The sequence below is a fragment of the Aythya fuligula genome, chromosome 2 (assembly GCF_009819795.1).
Source record: "Aythya fuligula isolate bAytFul2 chromosome 2, bAytFul2.pri, whole genome shotgun sequence".
NCBI classification, from domain to species: domain Eukaryota; kingdom Metazoa; phylum Chordata; class Aves; order Anseriformes; family Anatidae; genus Aythya; species Aythya fuligula.
Window position 1 is genome coordinate 57,838,305 of NC_045560.1, and position 16,915 is coordinate 57,855,219.

Sequence of the window (16,915 nt, forward strand, 5' to 3'; positions counted from 1 at the left end):
GTTCTCCCTTTAAGTCAGCCAATCCCCCTGACTGTGGGGGACTACTTCACTAACCCGCTGTATTTCCATTCCCCTGAACACGTGCTTACCACTCACACTCAAAAACATTTGTGCTGCTTTATAAATATGCCACAGCGTCTGGAAAGGAAAGGATTAGAAACATGCAGGTTCCAGCATCTGGATTTTATCACTTCATTAGATGTGATGGTAGCTAACAACAGGAGGAAAAATAAACAGAAAAGCCCTGAGGGATTGGTCGGTCATACCTGGAGCACACTTCACCCTGCAGTAAGATACACATTCGTAATTATTCTAATCAAACTACTCCTCATCAGTGAATGTATCTTCAAAGCTGCTGGCCTTTGTATCCAGAGGAGAAGATTTGGCAATCTCATGCACTCGCTGTGCTGCGTTCTGTGTCATTATTTGCTGTGTCAAGTCGGAGAAGTATCTCGACGGTCTCCTCTGCCAACTGCCAGCACTTCAACTACATCTAGAACAAGGCTGAGCTAGTTTAAGTGCGGGTAGGACGATGATCCTTGTCGAGAATCAGAGACAAGCCTGTTCTGAACTGCTTCTTGTGCATCCAAACAAGGCGTAGGATCTCATTCGTTCAGCACAGTCATGGATAATTTGACTGTCTTCTTTTCCAAAGGACAAAAATTAGAATTCAATGACTAATTCCTTGCCCAGTTTAATTTGTGTTTACTTATTTTCCCTGACCACAGAAATAAATATTTTGCTGAAGCAAGAGAGAAGTAACCAACTGATCTCATGACTCAGGCAACTAGTTGGTTAGGTTAAAGAAGTAAATTAAGAGTTCTCTTGGAAATTCTCTGTATCAACAGCCAAGCTGCAGTGTGTCTCTAAAAATCCTGGCACACTTTCATGAAGGCTTCCAGCCTGAAATAAGCTATACCTTAAGTTAACAGATTCACACAGCAGCATTAGAAAACTTGGGAAAATTATCCTCATAATTCCCCATAATTGCCTGAAGAAATAAAAATCTATCTGGAAAAACAAAAAACAAACACATTAAACTATAGCTTATCACTCATTTATGAAGGCTCCAACAATTATGGCCACTGGAAAAATATTAAAAGAGTATCAATACCATTAGCTACTTAGACAGAGAGATAGATGTATGATCACTTCTATAATAGAAACTTCCATCTCTGCCTCAGCTTTTAGTACAGAAAATATAATCAACACATTTCAAGGTTTTGAGCAACACTTGCAACAGCGTTTTCTTTTCAAAATAATTACAGTAGAAGACACGCTGAATTAAAAACACACACACACACACACACAAAATAGAAACCAAACAGTCCAGTTACAGAAAAGACAGTTGTATCACTGCAAATTTTGTCCCCAATCTAGCTGTCTGTCCAGGACATTTATTTTAGCGCTCTGATTTCTTATCACGCTCCTTTTGCTTAGCAGACACAACCTTATCTCTGGCTTTGGATAGCTGAAGTGGAGGCTTTACAGGGAAGATTATCTCAGCTATTCCGCCACTTAACTTTTATCAAAAGTTCACAACCATTTCATATGAGAGGCCACCTCGGATTTCTGTTACTTTGCGCAATTTTAAGAAAAGAGGAGCCTTCTAGTAAGAAATGCCTCCCCAGAAGAGATATGGCACGCTGACATGCCAGTCCGGGGAGGCCTTGCCCCGAGTCTACCACAGGAGATCTCTGAACCCACACAGGACTTCCTATTTCGGAGCTGACAAGATAATCTATTCGTCTGAATACAAAGTGTCTCCAAGAGAGACATGACATACTGTCAGCACGGGCCTGAAACCACAGGGAAATCATTAAGGACTGCACTGCTGGGTGTCATAAGTCTCCCAAGATAGTCTCGAGACCAAAGGACAGACTACATATGTTAACTGGGTGGAAAAAACTTCTGTTACAAAACCAGAGATAAAATGGAATAGAATCTATTATGAACCTGGGTGACTAAATATATCTGCTTCTTATCATTTTCTGGAGCAGCAGCCCGTAAGATAAAATAAAACCCACTTCCCTACAGCACATTCCAGATCTAGGTTTGCACAGAGGAAACACTCAAGATGCAGTTACACATTAGATGCACCAGCTTCAGATGATTTAACATCTAACCACCATATGCTAATGGTGGAGATCCTTTTCATGCGTCCTCCCCCACAAAATGCATAATGCTCCCGCCTTCCCTCCCATTTCACCAGCATTCGCCAGAAACTGTACCAAGCTGATTCAACACTGACTTTAATCTGCTAAAATGAAGTACTTTCTGGGGGACTAACAAATTGAATTAACTCCATGAACGGTCAAAGAAATGCCAAAGCAATGGGAATTCGCCCTAAAATACCAAGACTGCTGTTGTGCATCTCCTTTGCCATGCAGGTGTTGAAAAGCAGCACAGCTAGGAAGCAGTGAGCGATCCTATCCAGTAGGATGTGAAATTGCAAACATAACAAAGCAGGAAACTCCAGGCATTGCAGAGATTAATGACTTTCTTACAGTTTTGGAGCATGCCTCTTCCCCCTTTTAAAACTTCGGAGCTCCTCTACACTCACATAGACTCTCCCCTCCCTTTCATACTTCTTCACTTGTCAACCTCATCTACCCTCTGAGCTTTATCATCTCCAAATTGCTTTTCTTTAGTGTTTCTTCTTCCCCACTTAAACCCATAATCACAATAGTAACAAAGGCATCAATATGACGCTCATCACCATCACAATAATCTCTGAGCGTACGCATCCCACCCCTTCCCTCTTCCTTCTTCCATTTATTTGCATTGTCCAGCAGACTGGCAATTACCACGCATTTATGCAATGTCTCAGATAATAGGGTGCTGTAGCAACTACCACAACAAACACAATTATGAGGAGCCGTGTTCTGATTGACATGACATAGCCAACAGATTTCCCTCCACATTATAAATCAAACCAAATAAAAATCTCTAAAGGAAGCAATTCTTTGTAACAACCACCCCCCTCCAACGCCACAGCCCCTCTCCCAGTTCTCAGTTTTATTCACAACTTTCTTCCTTCCAATGTGCAAAGCCGTGTGCGATTCCAATTAACCTCTTTGATGAACTGGAAAATAAACATGCCGCTTTTCTGCAAGAGAATCCATTTCAGCACACAAAGAAAACAGTAAACGAGTTACCAAATGAAAACCAATTAAAAAGCAACCTTGTGTGCATTAGATCTATTGCAGATAGCGATTATCCCCTTTGTACTCCCTTCTTCTCAGGGCTCGGTCTGTGTGCACCTGTGGCATGAAGAGTCTGAGCTGACACCCAGCACCCAAGCAGCTACCCCTTTGCATTAACAAGGAAGACAAACACTGCCTGCAAAAACACGCGGGCAGAAACGTAAGCAGAACGCCGAGGTGATGATGAATAACACACTCCTGAATGTCAAGGTACGGGGGGGGTTTCATAACACCCCAGCTTCTTTCCCACGTTGCAACAAAATAAAATGTAGGTGGAACCAACGTCCTGCTGTTATTAGTACAGCAAAGAAAATTAACTCATTGAAATTCACCCATCTGTTCTGGCCAACCATTTATGAGTAATTCTCAACATTTCAGTCACCTGAAAAAAGAAGACAATAAATTCTCGGCCCAAACACTTCCTAACCAGTTAATATTCGAGATCACAGATGATTAAACCACACGGCGTTTCATTCTTTCAGTGAGCTTTGTTTCTTGCCTGACTTCCTGGCTGCTTTTTGTCTCTAGCATTTCTCTCCTGCTTCTGGCAGACAAAGTGGAGAAGAAAAGTGAGGAAGGTTCCTGCAGAGCATCAGGATTACAGTAATTTCCTACCCTGAAGCAAGGAAAAGTTTGCTCAGGGAGCAATGACCTGTTGCTGCTACCTAATCCTCCACCACCACCTCCCCCCTCCCTTTTTTTTTCAACTTAGGTTTAAAAGGTGTTTGCATTTGTAAAGTTATATAGCCCAGAGGCAAAGCCTAGTGCATTTATCTCCTTCCTACCCCCAAATCCACAGGAACAATACCTCCCACCCACACATTTCCTCCACCTTTTTATTGTCGCTGTGGGCAATTTAAAACAGAAAACTGCGATTCAGAAAGATCTTCAATCATGCACCTACAGTTCATTGACATTTGGTTCACATCCAAGCCTGATGTGAATGTAGATGCCACTCATCAAAAGGACAGTTATGCCACGGATAACAAATCTTCTCAAGTCCCTAAATTAAACAACAGTATTACCACAGGGACAAAGTTATTTTCAAAGCATTCTTGGTATTCTGCCTGCTTACCTGCCCTTGTTCAAAACAAAGGGAGAACTGTCCTCGCACAGCTCTACTTACATTTCCTTTCAGCATCCTGAAATAAGACCTGTTTCAGATCCAACACTTTGTTTTCAACTGCAAAGGTCGGCTGGAGAAACAAGTCTCTACTTTTATTTTAACAGGGGGAAGGGAAAATACATGAAAATACATAGGGAAGCTGGGGAAAGAAACTTTCTTACGTCATTGCTTTTTAAGATAGACACAAAAAAGGTCTCAAAGAAATTATGGAAGAAACATCATTAATGAAAAAATAACATTTTAAGAGCTGAAAGAATCCACTTATCTCTTGCTCACTAGAGAACACAAACAGCAAAGTAATGACTACTTACATATAATATGTAGGATATAATCCTTCAAAATACCAGCAATGCTTTTTGGCCTCTGTACACTGCAAAGAAAGAAAGAAATATTATTAATATTTCCATCGGACAATGTGCAATTCTAAAGGCAACCGCTGAGTGCTTATAAATACCCTAACTTTGAGCAATTAGAAAAGGTGTCTTTTCTCAAAGACTTCACAATCCTAACACACACAAGAACTGGGAACTCAGTTAATTGGAACTGCAACGTGCCCTGTTAGGATTCAGAGCCTTCACACCAGGCTTTGTCTTCAGGGCCCCAAAGGTTACCACAGTTCATGACCGTGGTTAATAGATTCTGATACGGGATCCAATTGCACAGCAAAACTCATGTCTTAACAGGATCTGGAGAACTTAAGAGCCCATCAGGGCTGTAGTCACTTAAGAGACCTCCAAGGCATGCCGGGTTTGACGACACGAGGCGTATGAGTGCAGAGCGGATTCATTAATTGCAGGGAATTACTCATCTTCGTGGAATCCTCTGCGTGTGGAGCCAGGCTTGGAAAGGCACAGAACAGAGAGCCCATGCTAGGATCCCAGCTCGTCTTCCTACACCTTGGAAATGTTTCAAGCGTTCATTACGGCATCTGGGAAAGGAAACTGCTTTCTGCAGTCCGGGGGCATTGTTCTCTCTTGCAGACTGTCAGCGTATCCTTGTTAAAGGATGGTGACAGGCATTCTCGTGGCGTGTGTGGGAAACGCACATCATTACGGGCACGGCTCGAGTACAGACAGCAGCGAAGAACAATAGCGGCGCTTAAAAAACAAAACCAGATGTCAAGCCCAAACTACATAGCCAAGGCACAGAATATTCCTGCGTATCCTGCTGACACTGCTAGCATAAAATGCCGTCTCCCTTGCAGATGTGGCTGCAGAAGCTCCACCACAAGCCGTATGATCTGGTTGCACTCGGACTGGGTGTTCCGGGACACCCTCCACAGAGCAGCAAGCGTCATCTCAGGGGATTTGAACAGCAGCTCTCTGCTGCTCACACCTGACACCCAAGGTCAGGGAGCACTCGCACATCAGCAGTACTTGGATCATCCTTCATGTTCACTTGGCAGCTCACCTTTAAATAATAGCTCATATAAGTTTATTAGCCTCCCTGAATCCCAGAATACTAAATGAATCCAGCTAAGACAAAGACAAAGCGTTTTTACATCTCTGACTCTCACTCCTCATGAATAAGAAAGGCTGCAAGCTCTTTAACGAGCATCTGATGAGCTAAATCACAGACAGATCAATTACAGCCCATGAAGACAAACTGCTATGGATTAAATTGCTGAGACCAATATGGGGATGGGGGAAGAAGGAGATTTCTGATACATGTGATCAGGCCTGTCCACTAATCGTAAGATGGGCTCACACCAGCCCTCCAGATACACAAGCTTTAGGTTCTGTTGAACGGACTGGAGTTTCTTCCTTTGCGGAAAAACAAAACAAGACAAACAGATTCCTCATTCATTCCCTTCTCAAATCCGTGCTGCTACTACAGCAATGCATGCAGGAGGGCTCCACAGCAGCTGCTGGAACAAGTGGTATTCAGAGAGCTATTTCCACATTTGCCCTATTCCCCTTCCCCCCCAGAACCTTCCAACTTCTGAAACCTTTCTTCTGAATGCTGTCATCAGCCTGCTGTTTCCTCATACTCTAAAATGAGAAGTATGGCAAGTTTCTCTTGGTATCACCCTGCAAACCTATATCCATTGTAAATTCAGCAGGTCCACTGCAGATACAGAGCAAAATACTTTGGCTCTTTTCCTCTGCAAATCAGCAAGCCCTGGCTAAAACCCCAGTACCTGCAGGTCATCCCCTTGGGAAGTCTCATTTCGGAGTCCAGCTTGCAGTATACGCTCCTACATGTTTTTCTTCCTGAACTAATATGATTCACTGTTTACCTCAACATCCTTAAAGCCTTCATCAGTCTCAAGCATTTTAATTGATGTTTTCCCAGCAACGTTTCTGAGCCCGTGGAGCCTGCACACCCTTTACAAGCGTAAAGGAGGCATTTATATTCAGTGCTCGTTCTGCCACCCTCCTCCCCACACTTCAATCCACTTTGCAAGCTCTGAAATGAACTGGGAAGATTCCTCCCTTCCCACATCTTCCAAGCTGTAAAAATCCTGTTTCTGCCTCGATTTATTTTGACTTTTCTGCTTCAGACAGCCAATATGCTCACTGCTATCCAAAAAAAGGCTCTAGCCTAGGAAAGTTTTGCACATAACTATTCCCTCCAGCTTACAGGGCTTAGACACATACACTAAAAATTCTTTGGTGCACAGACTTTATTTTTGTTCTGGGTCCTAGAACGATCCTGATTCTGATTTTTTTTAAATATCCAGCCTGAACCTCCCCTATTGCAGCTTGACTGCATTCCCTCAGGCCCTATCGCTGTCACCAGAGAGAACAGATCGGCGCCCGCCCCTTCACTGCCCCTCATGAGGGAGCGCTGAGGGCCACGATGAGGCCTCCCCTCGGCCTCCTCTTCTCCAGGCTGAACAGGCCCAGTGTCCTCAGCCACTCCTCATACGTCTTCCCCTCAAGGCCCTTCACCATCTTTGTATCCCTCCTCTGCACACTCCCCAATAGTTTAATGTCCTTTTTGTACTGTGGTGCCCAGAGCTGCACACAGTACTCGAGGTGAGGCCGCACCAGCGCAGAGCACAGCAGGACAATCACCTCCCTCAACAGACTAGCAATGCCGTGCTTGATGCACCACAGGATAGGGTTGGCCCTCCTGGCTGCCAGGGCACACTGCTGGCTCATATTCAGCTTGCTGTCAGCCACAACCCCCAGATCCCTCTCTGTGGGGCTGCTCTCCAGCGTCTTGTCCCCAAAATGTAAATAAGTATCTGAGGGGAGGGTGTTGAGAGGATGGATCAGGTCTCTCTTCAGTTGAGCCCAGCGACAGGACGAAAGGCAGGGGGCATAAACTGAAGCACAGGAGGTTCCAGCTGAATATGAGAGGGCACTTCTGTACTGTGAGGGTGGCAGAGCACTGGCACAGGCTGCCCAAAGAGGCTGTGGAGTCTCCTTCTCTGGAGTTAGTCAAAACCTGCCCAGAAGCCATCCTGCTCAGTGTGCTCTAGGTGATCTGCTAGGCAGGGGCATTGGATGAGATGACCATCAGAGGCCCCTTCCAACCCTGCTCATTCTGTGATTGTGTGGTTGCGTGACGTTTCCATGATAACACCACCACTTCATGTAAGCAGGAGATGCTGCTTGTTTCTACCATCCTCCTTGGGCAGTCAATAGCTGATGAAATTCTGATATTCTTGGCCGATGCCAAGCTCCCAGCCTGGACCCCAGCCTGGCAGATGTTGCTCCTGTCAGCATGGAGCAGCCATTTCACATCAGCATCTTCTCACAACAGTCATGTTAATTCCCCAAGAGCTGCCATCAGGGGCACCCCAAGAGCCTTCTGATGTCACCACAGAGTCACTGTCACCCTACAGCCTCACAAGAGGCAGCTGGCCGTAAGTGCCCCGAAAATCCAGCCTGCGTCGAGGCTGGTTGGTGGCACTCGAGAGCTTGAGGTCCTACTGCTGAAACATCAGAGGTAGTGTTGCTAGTGGAAGGCACAATGTTGAGGTCCTTCCTGTGGAACAGGAGACATCGAGGTCTTTCCTGTGGCAAGACACATGGTGAGGTGCTTCAAGTTGCAGGTGAGGCATTCAGGTCCTTCTGGTGGGGCACAAGGCATTGAGGTGCTCCTGGTTGGATGTGAGCTGTTGGAGAGCTCACAAGGGGATGTCTGCCACCAGCACTGGGTCTGATGCTCACCGTCTTCTGAGGATTACATCCTTGCAGTTGTTTGAGACAAACCCCTGAGGCAGCTAAGAAACCTCAGCTGGCAGCAACTAATTCCAGTCCGCAAACAGAAACAAAGGGGAGATTGCTCACATTAATGGGATAGGAGCTCAGACATCAAGGCTGGTGCCCACTCTGAGAGCTCCTGTATGAAGCCAGACCATCTCAGAGTTTCTAGAAGTGTTTGTTCATGCCTTAAAAAGCCACGAACCTATTCACTAACAACAAAAAAAGTGTGCTTATGGTTGTTAAACTAAACTTACTTATGACCCTGCGGAGGCTTTCAACTTTTCTAGGAGAACAGCTCTGCACATTTCGCTTATAAAATTCCTCCTTCTATGTCCTTTAACAATTTGGCGCAGCTATAAAATATAAATACAAGAGTATGTTCGTTTTTTAAATAAATGATGCAGGTCTAATTGGGTGTGCATATGTAATCTTTATAGAATTAATGGTATGTGAATTAGCCAGATGCTTGAATACGTTCCTTGAGATTGAATATTTGGAGAGAAAAAACACATAATTTCTTTCTTTTTAAATAAATCAGGATCTCTCCTGTAGCCTGTTTTCTCTGACAGACTACAGCAATGTGAATGGCAAGCCATGCTTTTCTGTGGCCTCTAAATTCTTTCAGATTTCCTCTAAGAAAGGAAACATGTTTCCTGCCACAGATTGAAATTGCAAATGCTAGCGCTGCTAGTATGAACAATGAGAAAGAGAAGTTACTGAAACATTAACCAAAGACTGGTTCTGATCACACCGTAAAATGGAGTACATACGGATGCACATGGTGAGGGGGAAGACAGAGCAGGCAGGCTGCTCAGTGAATGTCGGAAGGTATGATACAGATCATTAGTTATGCTTTGCAGGGTTTGCAGAAATATCTAGCAGGAATATCCTCCACACTGCACATCATTATCTTTCCATTCACAGGACAATAAAAAGAGAACAGATCTGATCAATTAATTACTCTTTGCAATCAAGGGAGCAGTGGATTTACACCCAGTGCTTTTACTAGGGATTTAAAAAATAATTATATATTAAAAAAAACAATTCCAGCACCCTCTGCAGATGGTAAATACTTTCCAATACAAGTAGAATCAATTTTTGTTATGGGTAGCAATGAAAAAACGAGCCTGCTGCTGATGGACATGGCTGGGGAGGGCGGGGGTAGGAAGATTGCTATCTGTATTCGGAAGGAGCAGTCAGGCTGAGTTTGTGACATCTGCTCAAAGCCAGATTCTGCAAGAGGCACGGGTCTGCTATCAATCACAAAGCCAATGAAACCGTACCGGCCATCAGTAACCGAGGGTGCAGCTCTTTCTTTTTAACCAGACAAAAAGCTAGATGCTACACACAACTGCCCTTAAGGATTACAATTACAAGAGCCCAAATAGGTGAATTCAGATGACAAAAAGCAGGAATTTGACGGAGTGACCCTGCCATCCTGACAGGACAGAAACGGCTCCTGGTTTTCTGGGATGGCCCCACTAGTGGCTGCGACCTCCTGTCCTACTAGTGCTCGGCAGCAGAGTGCCGACTAGTGCTACTAGTAGAGCGCCAGTTGATCCAAACCTCATTCTTGTGGCTACAGCCTCTGAAGCTCTGCTATAATTAATTCATCCACAGAGGAACAGGGATAAAGAATTAAAAGCCTGTAAGACGTGGCATAAGACCTCATTATTTCTGAGCATCACACAATGTGCGACATTGGAAAAGGATTTCCCACGCCGGCGTACAACCAGAACTGCCTTCCACACAGCCAGACCAAAACCAGTCCACGAGGAAATGGGAAGGATGAGACCTTTGGCTCCACACCATCTGAGAACCAACTGGCTTTGCCTCTGTCACCCAGGCTCTGTCACAACAGCCACCTGCACTAATGATCTGCAGTTTTCCTGGTCCCTGTACCTGACAACTGCTTGATGGAGCCCAGACAAAAAGATGGGGCAGTCTACAGTGCAACCCTAGACTGAATAATCGGTTGCAGAAGGGACATTATTGGCTAGGAATCACGATGCTTTATGGGATTTGACCTTTAAAATTGTATCAGTTTTCAGAACGCTATCCATTTCGGTGCCTAGACAAGAGCTGAAAGCATTATAAGGTACAAGCTGCTCATTAGATATGGTGCACTGAAATCAGAGGGACTTCTGCATGCTGAGTTTGAAAGATTGGATTTGCAGAGACAAGATGAGCATGCTGCTCCTCCATAGCCAAGAAAAGGGCAAAACATCATCCATTAGAGTAACAGACGGTATATACTGAAACGGGAAAGTGCAGCCTAAGGGTGAAAACAATTTACTACAGAAAATACATTTTGCTTTAGCCTTGCCTGAATCCATCAAAATTCATCCCTACTTCTTTCTCTGGTGACGCTAACAGATGAGGGTAAAAGTAGCCCATCTCCAAACTACTCTAAGAGACCGAGCTCGCAAGGCAGTCCACCACTGACTGCAGCAAATACTTTTGTATTTTGTATTGCAAAAGCAACTCTTACTAAAAACCAGGATTGCATTAAGGTATTATTTACTAAGCTAATGAGGAAACAGAAGAAAAGCTTGCTATAATAGGATGCTGGCTCTATCCCACACCAAGCTTTCCCTCCTGCGTAATGCTAAACAGAACAGATATTATTCCAGACACCCAGTTGTTGCACCAAAACCTCAAGTTTACAAAGTCATGTAACACACAGTACAAAGAATTGACTTTTGTATTTTTCAGAGGGAGTTGTTCCTGTTCCTTTAGAAAGAAGGGAATAGTTCTCACACAGGGTTCTTAATAGAAGCAACTTCTCTGCTTCTTGAATTAAACACTCTGCTCTTTACAGTAAAATTTCAGCACAAGCATTTAACTCATGTTAGTTCTTCTGGTGCTCTGAGCACATGCATTAATTTTGAGTTAAAAAAAAAAAAAAAAAAAAAAAGATTAATGAGAGTTTCACATTAGATAGCCTCTCATCAAAAAGCTTTACTTTACATTTAGATCTATTAACCTTTCCCACAAAAGAAATACAAATATCCCTCGCATGTAATTTCATTTCAGGAGCCTGACTTCTTTTTTTTCCCCCCTCTCCTCCCTCCCACCATTATGCAGCAAATTGCAAATGCACTCCAGTCCTAGAATGCTACAATTTCAATTGAATATAATCCTTTCATCAGTCTCCTAGGGGGAAATATAAATAAATAAATAAATAAATAAATAAATAAATAGAGAGAAAGCAAAGGGGAAAGCAAGCCTCGTGTCTTGGAGCCTGCAAGAGGCCTCAGTACCTCGGACAGCGCCCAGCACTCCTCTGCCCTTGCCGTCATCGTTGGGACGCTCAGTGGGAAATATCCTACCTGGTCTACACTGGGATGCCAAGGAAAAGTGCCAGGAGACCCTCAGCACCACAGAAGATTAGGACTTGTGTTCCTATTTGTACATGCGTGGAAACAGCAGGGCTCGCACATGTGTGAAAAATGGTCTGGGGGCTAAGCCCCACTGGTGGGACCGGCGGCACAAAGGGAGGTCTAAGGGCGGATGTGTAAAAAAGCATGAGGCGTGCCACATATTGAAAGCATTTTCACCTAAGAAAAGCAAAAAAAAAAAAAAAAAAAGTCAACATTCCAGCAGAGTCTTGCAGCTTCAAGGGGGTAGTGGTAACCTTCTCTGTTCCCACTGGAAGGAAAAGGACGTAACATTTTCCCAGCTCGGCTAGAAGCAGTTGATCTATTCCAAATGGTACTGGGCAGGTTCCACAGCTCCAAAATTGAATTTAGCTTCTGCAGTTATTATGTTTCCTTTTATATGTGCAGGAGAAGTAAAGGCAAGGTTATTATTTGCATTCTTGAGCTACAGAATAAGTCATAAGTCACCTTATAAAACAACCCATAAAGGAGGATGTGGGGGGAGGGATCATTTGTCAGGAATTGGAATAAAACCATGCCAAGAGTGAGGGTATTTACAATTTCCACCCTCAATCTCTTTAAAACCAAAACAAACCAGATACTAGTTTTTACAGTCAAAAAGATTTAATCATACAATGATTTTACTTCAAAGCCCCTCATGAACATTGGTAACGCTATAAGAGACACCATGAAGACACTTGGTTTCCTTCGACGAAGAACTGGACGCTTGATTCATCTCCATCCCTAACCGTAGGCACTCACTCTTCTCAGGAACTGCTACGGTTTTGAATATTTAGCTCACTCAGAACAAAGTTTAGATTTAGCTTCCGCCCCCCACCCCTTCTCCTTTTTAAAAAGAAATCTAAAACCGTGCCACCATTCAGCCCCTTTGGTTCATGCTGAACCGGCACAGTGGCCTGTTTCCCATGCACATTTCATTCTTACAATTTACCGTCCCAAGAATGAAAACAGCCTTTAAATTACCTCATACTTCAATCCTCAGGGGGCATCTTTCATCTCCCATAATAGTAAAACCAAAGGAATGAAAGACCAAGTCAGGCAAGATGGATTCAGAACTCAATTTTCTCCGTCAGTTGCGGAGCGGACAAGGTTGAGGCAGTAACAGCACGGAGCTGCAGACGCTGGTTAGTTACACTATGACAGCCCATCAAAGCCCATCAAAGGCTACAGGAGAGTACATTTCTTTGGTGGTTGCAACACCACGACGCAGGGCAGCTGATTTGGGAGTTCCCAGGCTTTGTTCTGCTCGTGTTATGCATCCCCCACTCACTCATTTGTCCCGCAGGGAGCGAGTGACAGGACGGAGCACAGCTGCATAATGACAGCCAGTCTTGCTCCCCTTCCTTGTACCCCTGTTTTTCATTCCTGACATTTAATCCAGCGATGCACACCTTCATCAGATCCTTCTTATGCGCAGCCACTGGAAACAAAAAAAGTGTTTGTTTATGCAGCTAAGACTTTCCTTTGCAATTCTGAGATATTTATTTCAAAACTGCAGACACCGGATCAAAATCCTTTGTGCCTTAAAATCCTAAAAAAACATATGTACCACTGAAGGCAACACCTCAGACTCAAGAAACAAGATACAGAGTCCATGACCAATTGCGCACCCAGTGCAGGGAACAGAAGAAATTGGCCGCAATGAAATATTGCGTGAGTGCTGTTCCCCTGTAAGGTACACAAGGCCAAGGCGAGTTCTCACTTTCGAGAGCTTATTCCAGAAACTCATCATGCTTAATGCCATATTATTGTTAAGAGCATCTGTTCATTTTAAATCAGATTACATATGCCGTGTGTGTATTAAACAAGTGAGCATCTGAATACAGTGGAGATGAAAGAGGTTACCTTGGAAACATTCTGGTATCTGAAAAGCAGTTTTTGAGGAACCTCGGCATGTGAGAACCCAGGTTTCTTCTTTTTTCATTTCTTCTTTGAGCAGAAATAACCTACTTCAGTGCTCTGCTTGGGAGCTTCGTCCCTAGCCAAATCCCACCTGCTTAATGGTGAATTGTAAGCCCTGCAGCCAGGTGCTACGGACGGCTCCATTAGCCATCGTGATGGCATCGTTCACATCCTCACAAGGTGTCCTGATCTCTCAAGGTAAAAGCACAGATCTGTGATTTATGGAGCAGCTCCAATCTATACTAAAGCCATGTGAAGACCACAACAACCAAAATGGAATTGGAGACATAAGTCTAAAGGAAACTCTAGTTCATTTGGGCCAGCTCCATTAAACTAGCTACCTCGAGGTAAACAAACAAACCCAAAAAAACAACCCAAAAAAAAAAAAAACAACCACACCTCACATCGTAACACAAAGGTGCAGTTGGTGTGGTCCGCAAGGCTATCTCAGAGAGCAGGGCTACGTCAGCCTGATTATTAAAATGCTGAAATAGTCATCTCCGTGTTGCAGTCCAGAAAGCTTTTTGCTTTGGCACTCAGCTTCCAGAGCACTGGAAGGAATTTATGGGTTTGGGTTCATCAAGACCAATAATCAAGTCTCCCTTTGCTCATACACAGTCCATTAAATTTCCTACTGACTGGCAGCAAACGTCTCTTTCTCTGGGCAAAACTTTCCTCAAACAAAACCAGCAGAAGAGCTTGACCTGGTATAATTTGTGTTTATTTAACAAGTCAATTCAAGCTTTCAGGGAGATGCTCTATTACAGCTTTTGGGTACACACTCACCAAGTGGACTGAAACATCGATGCCTTTTAAATTAAACTAAGACTCTAGACTGACTGCTACTTAGACAGACACCAATGCACTGCCACAGTGATGGTATATGATGATTAGATTCCAGGGCAAACACAGCCCAGCAGCTCTACCTCACTCCTTATTTGAGCAGAAGAAACGCGGTGTGTTCGTCCTTGGAGTGCTTCCCATGGAAAGACTACTCAGCTCTTTCTGGCAAGTAACAATGCCTACTGATGGCAAGACATTTTTCAAAATGAAGTAACTTCCTACAGAAGACCATAATATTTATTTGTCTTCTATTAGGAACCTGGATTTACATGAAAAAATGATCTCCAATGTCCCAGCTTGTCAAATTTCAACACAATCCACTAGAAGCGTTGACAAGTTTCTTCATTTAAATCAAAAGCACTCCAGCTTTTTTTTTTTTTTTTTAAAAAAAAAAAAAAGCGTTGTTTCATCAGTGTTAGTGATCACCCGAAGTTTTCCACGTTTAAAATGACTCCCTGGAAGAAAGAGATGGGGGAGAAAATGGAGTGTGTGTGTGTCGGGGGGATTTACTGCAGGTTCCAAAGACGACTGGCTTCACGTAGGTACTGGATACACGCAAGCAGAAAATTGCAAATACTCTTTGTATAGCAACCGTGCCTTGGCTCATCCTGCTTTGTAACTCACACTCCACCCACGCCACAACTCGACGAAGCACATGCTGGATGGTGATAACTTTTGGCATGCCTCTTCTCTCATTCAATCACTGTGCGCTCCTTGCCCACGCATCTGTCCCCCACACACCTTGGGATTTTCCTTGGGACCTCTTCAAGCTTTCAGCTTTCTCTACCAACAGTTACGATGCAAGCTCCCAAGCCATCATCAGCAGACCTCTAGCTACCACTCTGGTGGTCTGTGTTTCACCTGATGTTAAGCTCTCCTGCTTGCATTTGATGGCACACATCTGTGTGTGGGGAAAGATGCTTGACGAGACACGCAGAAACGTCGGGATGCTGCAGTCAGCTCCCTCCTCTTTCACACAGGCTACACAGATAGAACAAATCTCTTCCCTAAGATTATTTTCCTCACAAAGAGTCTTTGAAGTTTCCTTAGGGACATTCTGCAAATGATTACGGCAAGACTGAGATGATGTATAAATGAGACATCAGCTCTCCATCAACATGGAGTCTACACTCCAAAAAAGTTCAGCACTCCTGCCTGGAGGTATCACTACGGATGGATAATAGCATGAGATATGGACATAAATGTTTAATTTATACACCTAGCAGCTCAAAAATTATTCAGCTGGACTGAAAGTGTTGAGGACTTTAGTAGTGCCTGCCCACATTAGCAGATGGAAATGGTCAGAACCAAATACAGGTGCACTCTCACCTTTAGCCAGCAGTCACAACACTGTGTAAACCGAACTTCAGGAGGAAATTCAATCCCTAAGAAAGCACTGGGCAACTCCAGAGGTATCAAGGGCATTGCTTCTGTTTCCACGGGATGCATCTTGGCTTGCTGCTCCTCTCTTCAGGTCTGCCAGCTGACACAGAGCACTTTGCTCCTCCACGCACTACAGCGTTATTTCAGACAAGAAACAGCATCACAAAATGAAGCAGCATCACGGCTCTTAAACATTTTTTCAGGACAGCTTTGTGCAGGCAAATAACCCTTTACACCATAGCCATAAATGTAAACTCACAGATGGGAGGAAGAAGTGGAACAGGAGCGGCAGGGCAGAGAAGTGAACAAGAGAAGTGTCAGCGACAGCAGGCAAGATGAGAAGTGGAAATAAGGCCTGTGAATAAGCAGAAGAAAAGGCAGATAGGGGAAGGAAAGGGAAAGGACAACCAAAGGCTGGAATGGCATTTGAGAAAGGAGCAAGTTCTCATTTCTAGCAGGTATTTTCAATGATGGCAGTCTCCCAGTGAAACAGATAGCCTTTCATTCCTTTCCTCCATTAGGGGAACAGGAAGAAATGGTAAGAAAAGAACTACCTATAAAATTTGGGGCTTCACTTCTCCAAAGAGGCTACTCCCATCAGAGGCCAGAATACAACAGGACAGCAGCCAGAGACATCACAAGGGCAGTCTCCAAATGAGATGTAGCAGCAGTGGGGCCAATACATAGCAGAGATGCCGTCTTGGGAAAGGGATTGGTGAGAAGCAGCAGATCCCACCGACTCGGTCTTTGCCCCACAGCAGACACCTGGTGCTGCCCATCAGCCACAGCTCTCCTCTGTGCCGGGCAGCAGTTTCAGCTACAGCGTTAGGAAAATGAGGAAGAACAACCTGCCTCCTTCATCCGTTTCCACTCAAACCCAGAAATGTAACAATG

The 16,915-nt window shown here is 44.2% G+C and overlaps 1 protein-coding gene across 1 annotated transcript in view; it reads right to left on the reverse strand.

The window, feature by feature from the left end:
* The window catches only part of VOPP1 (VOPP1 WW domain binding protein), a 59,357-nt gene that overhangs the window by 17,283 nt on the left and 25,159 nt on the right, over positions 1-16,915 (reverse strand). Inside the window, exon 2 of the mRNA XM_032181763.1 lies at positions 4,644-4,702. Coding sequence (XP_032037654.1) covers positions 4,644-4,702 — 59 coding nt within the window. The remainder of the gene's footprint in view (positions 1-4,643; positions 4,703-16,915) is intronic.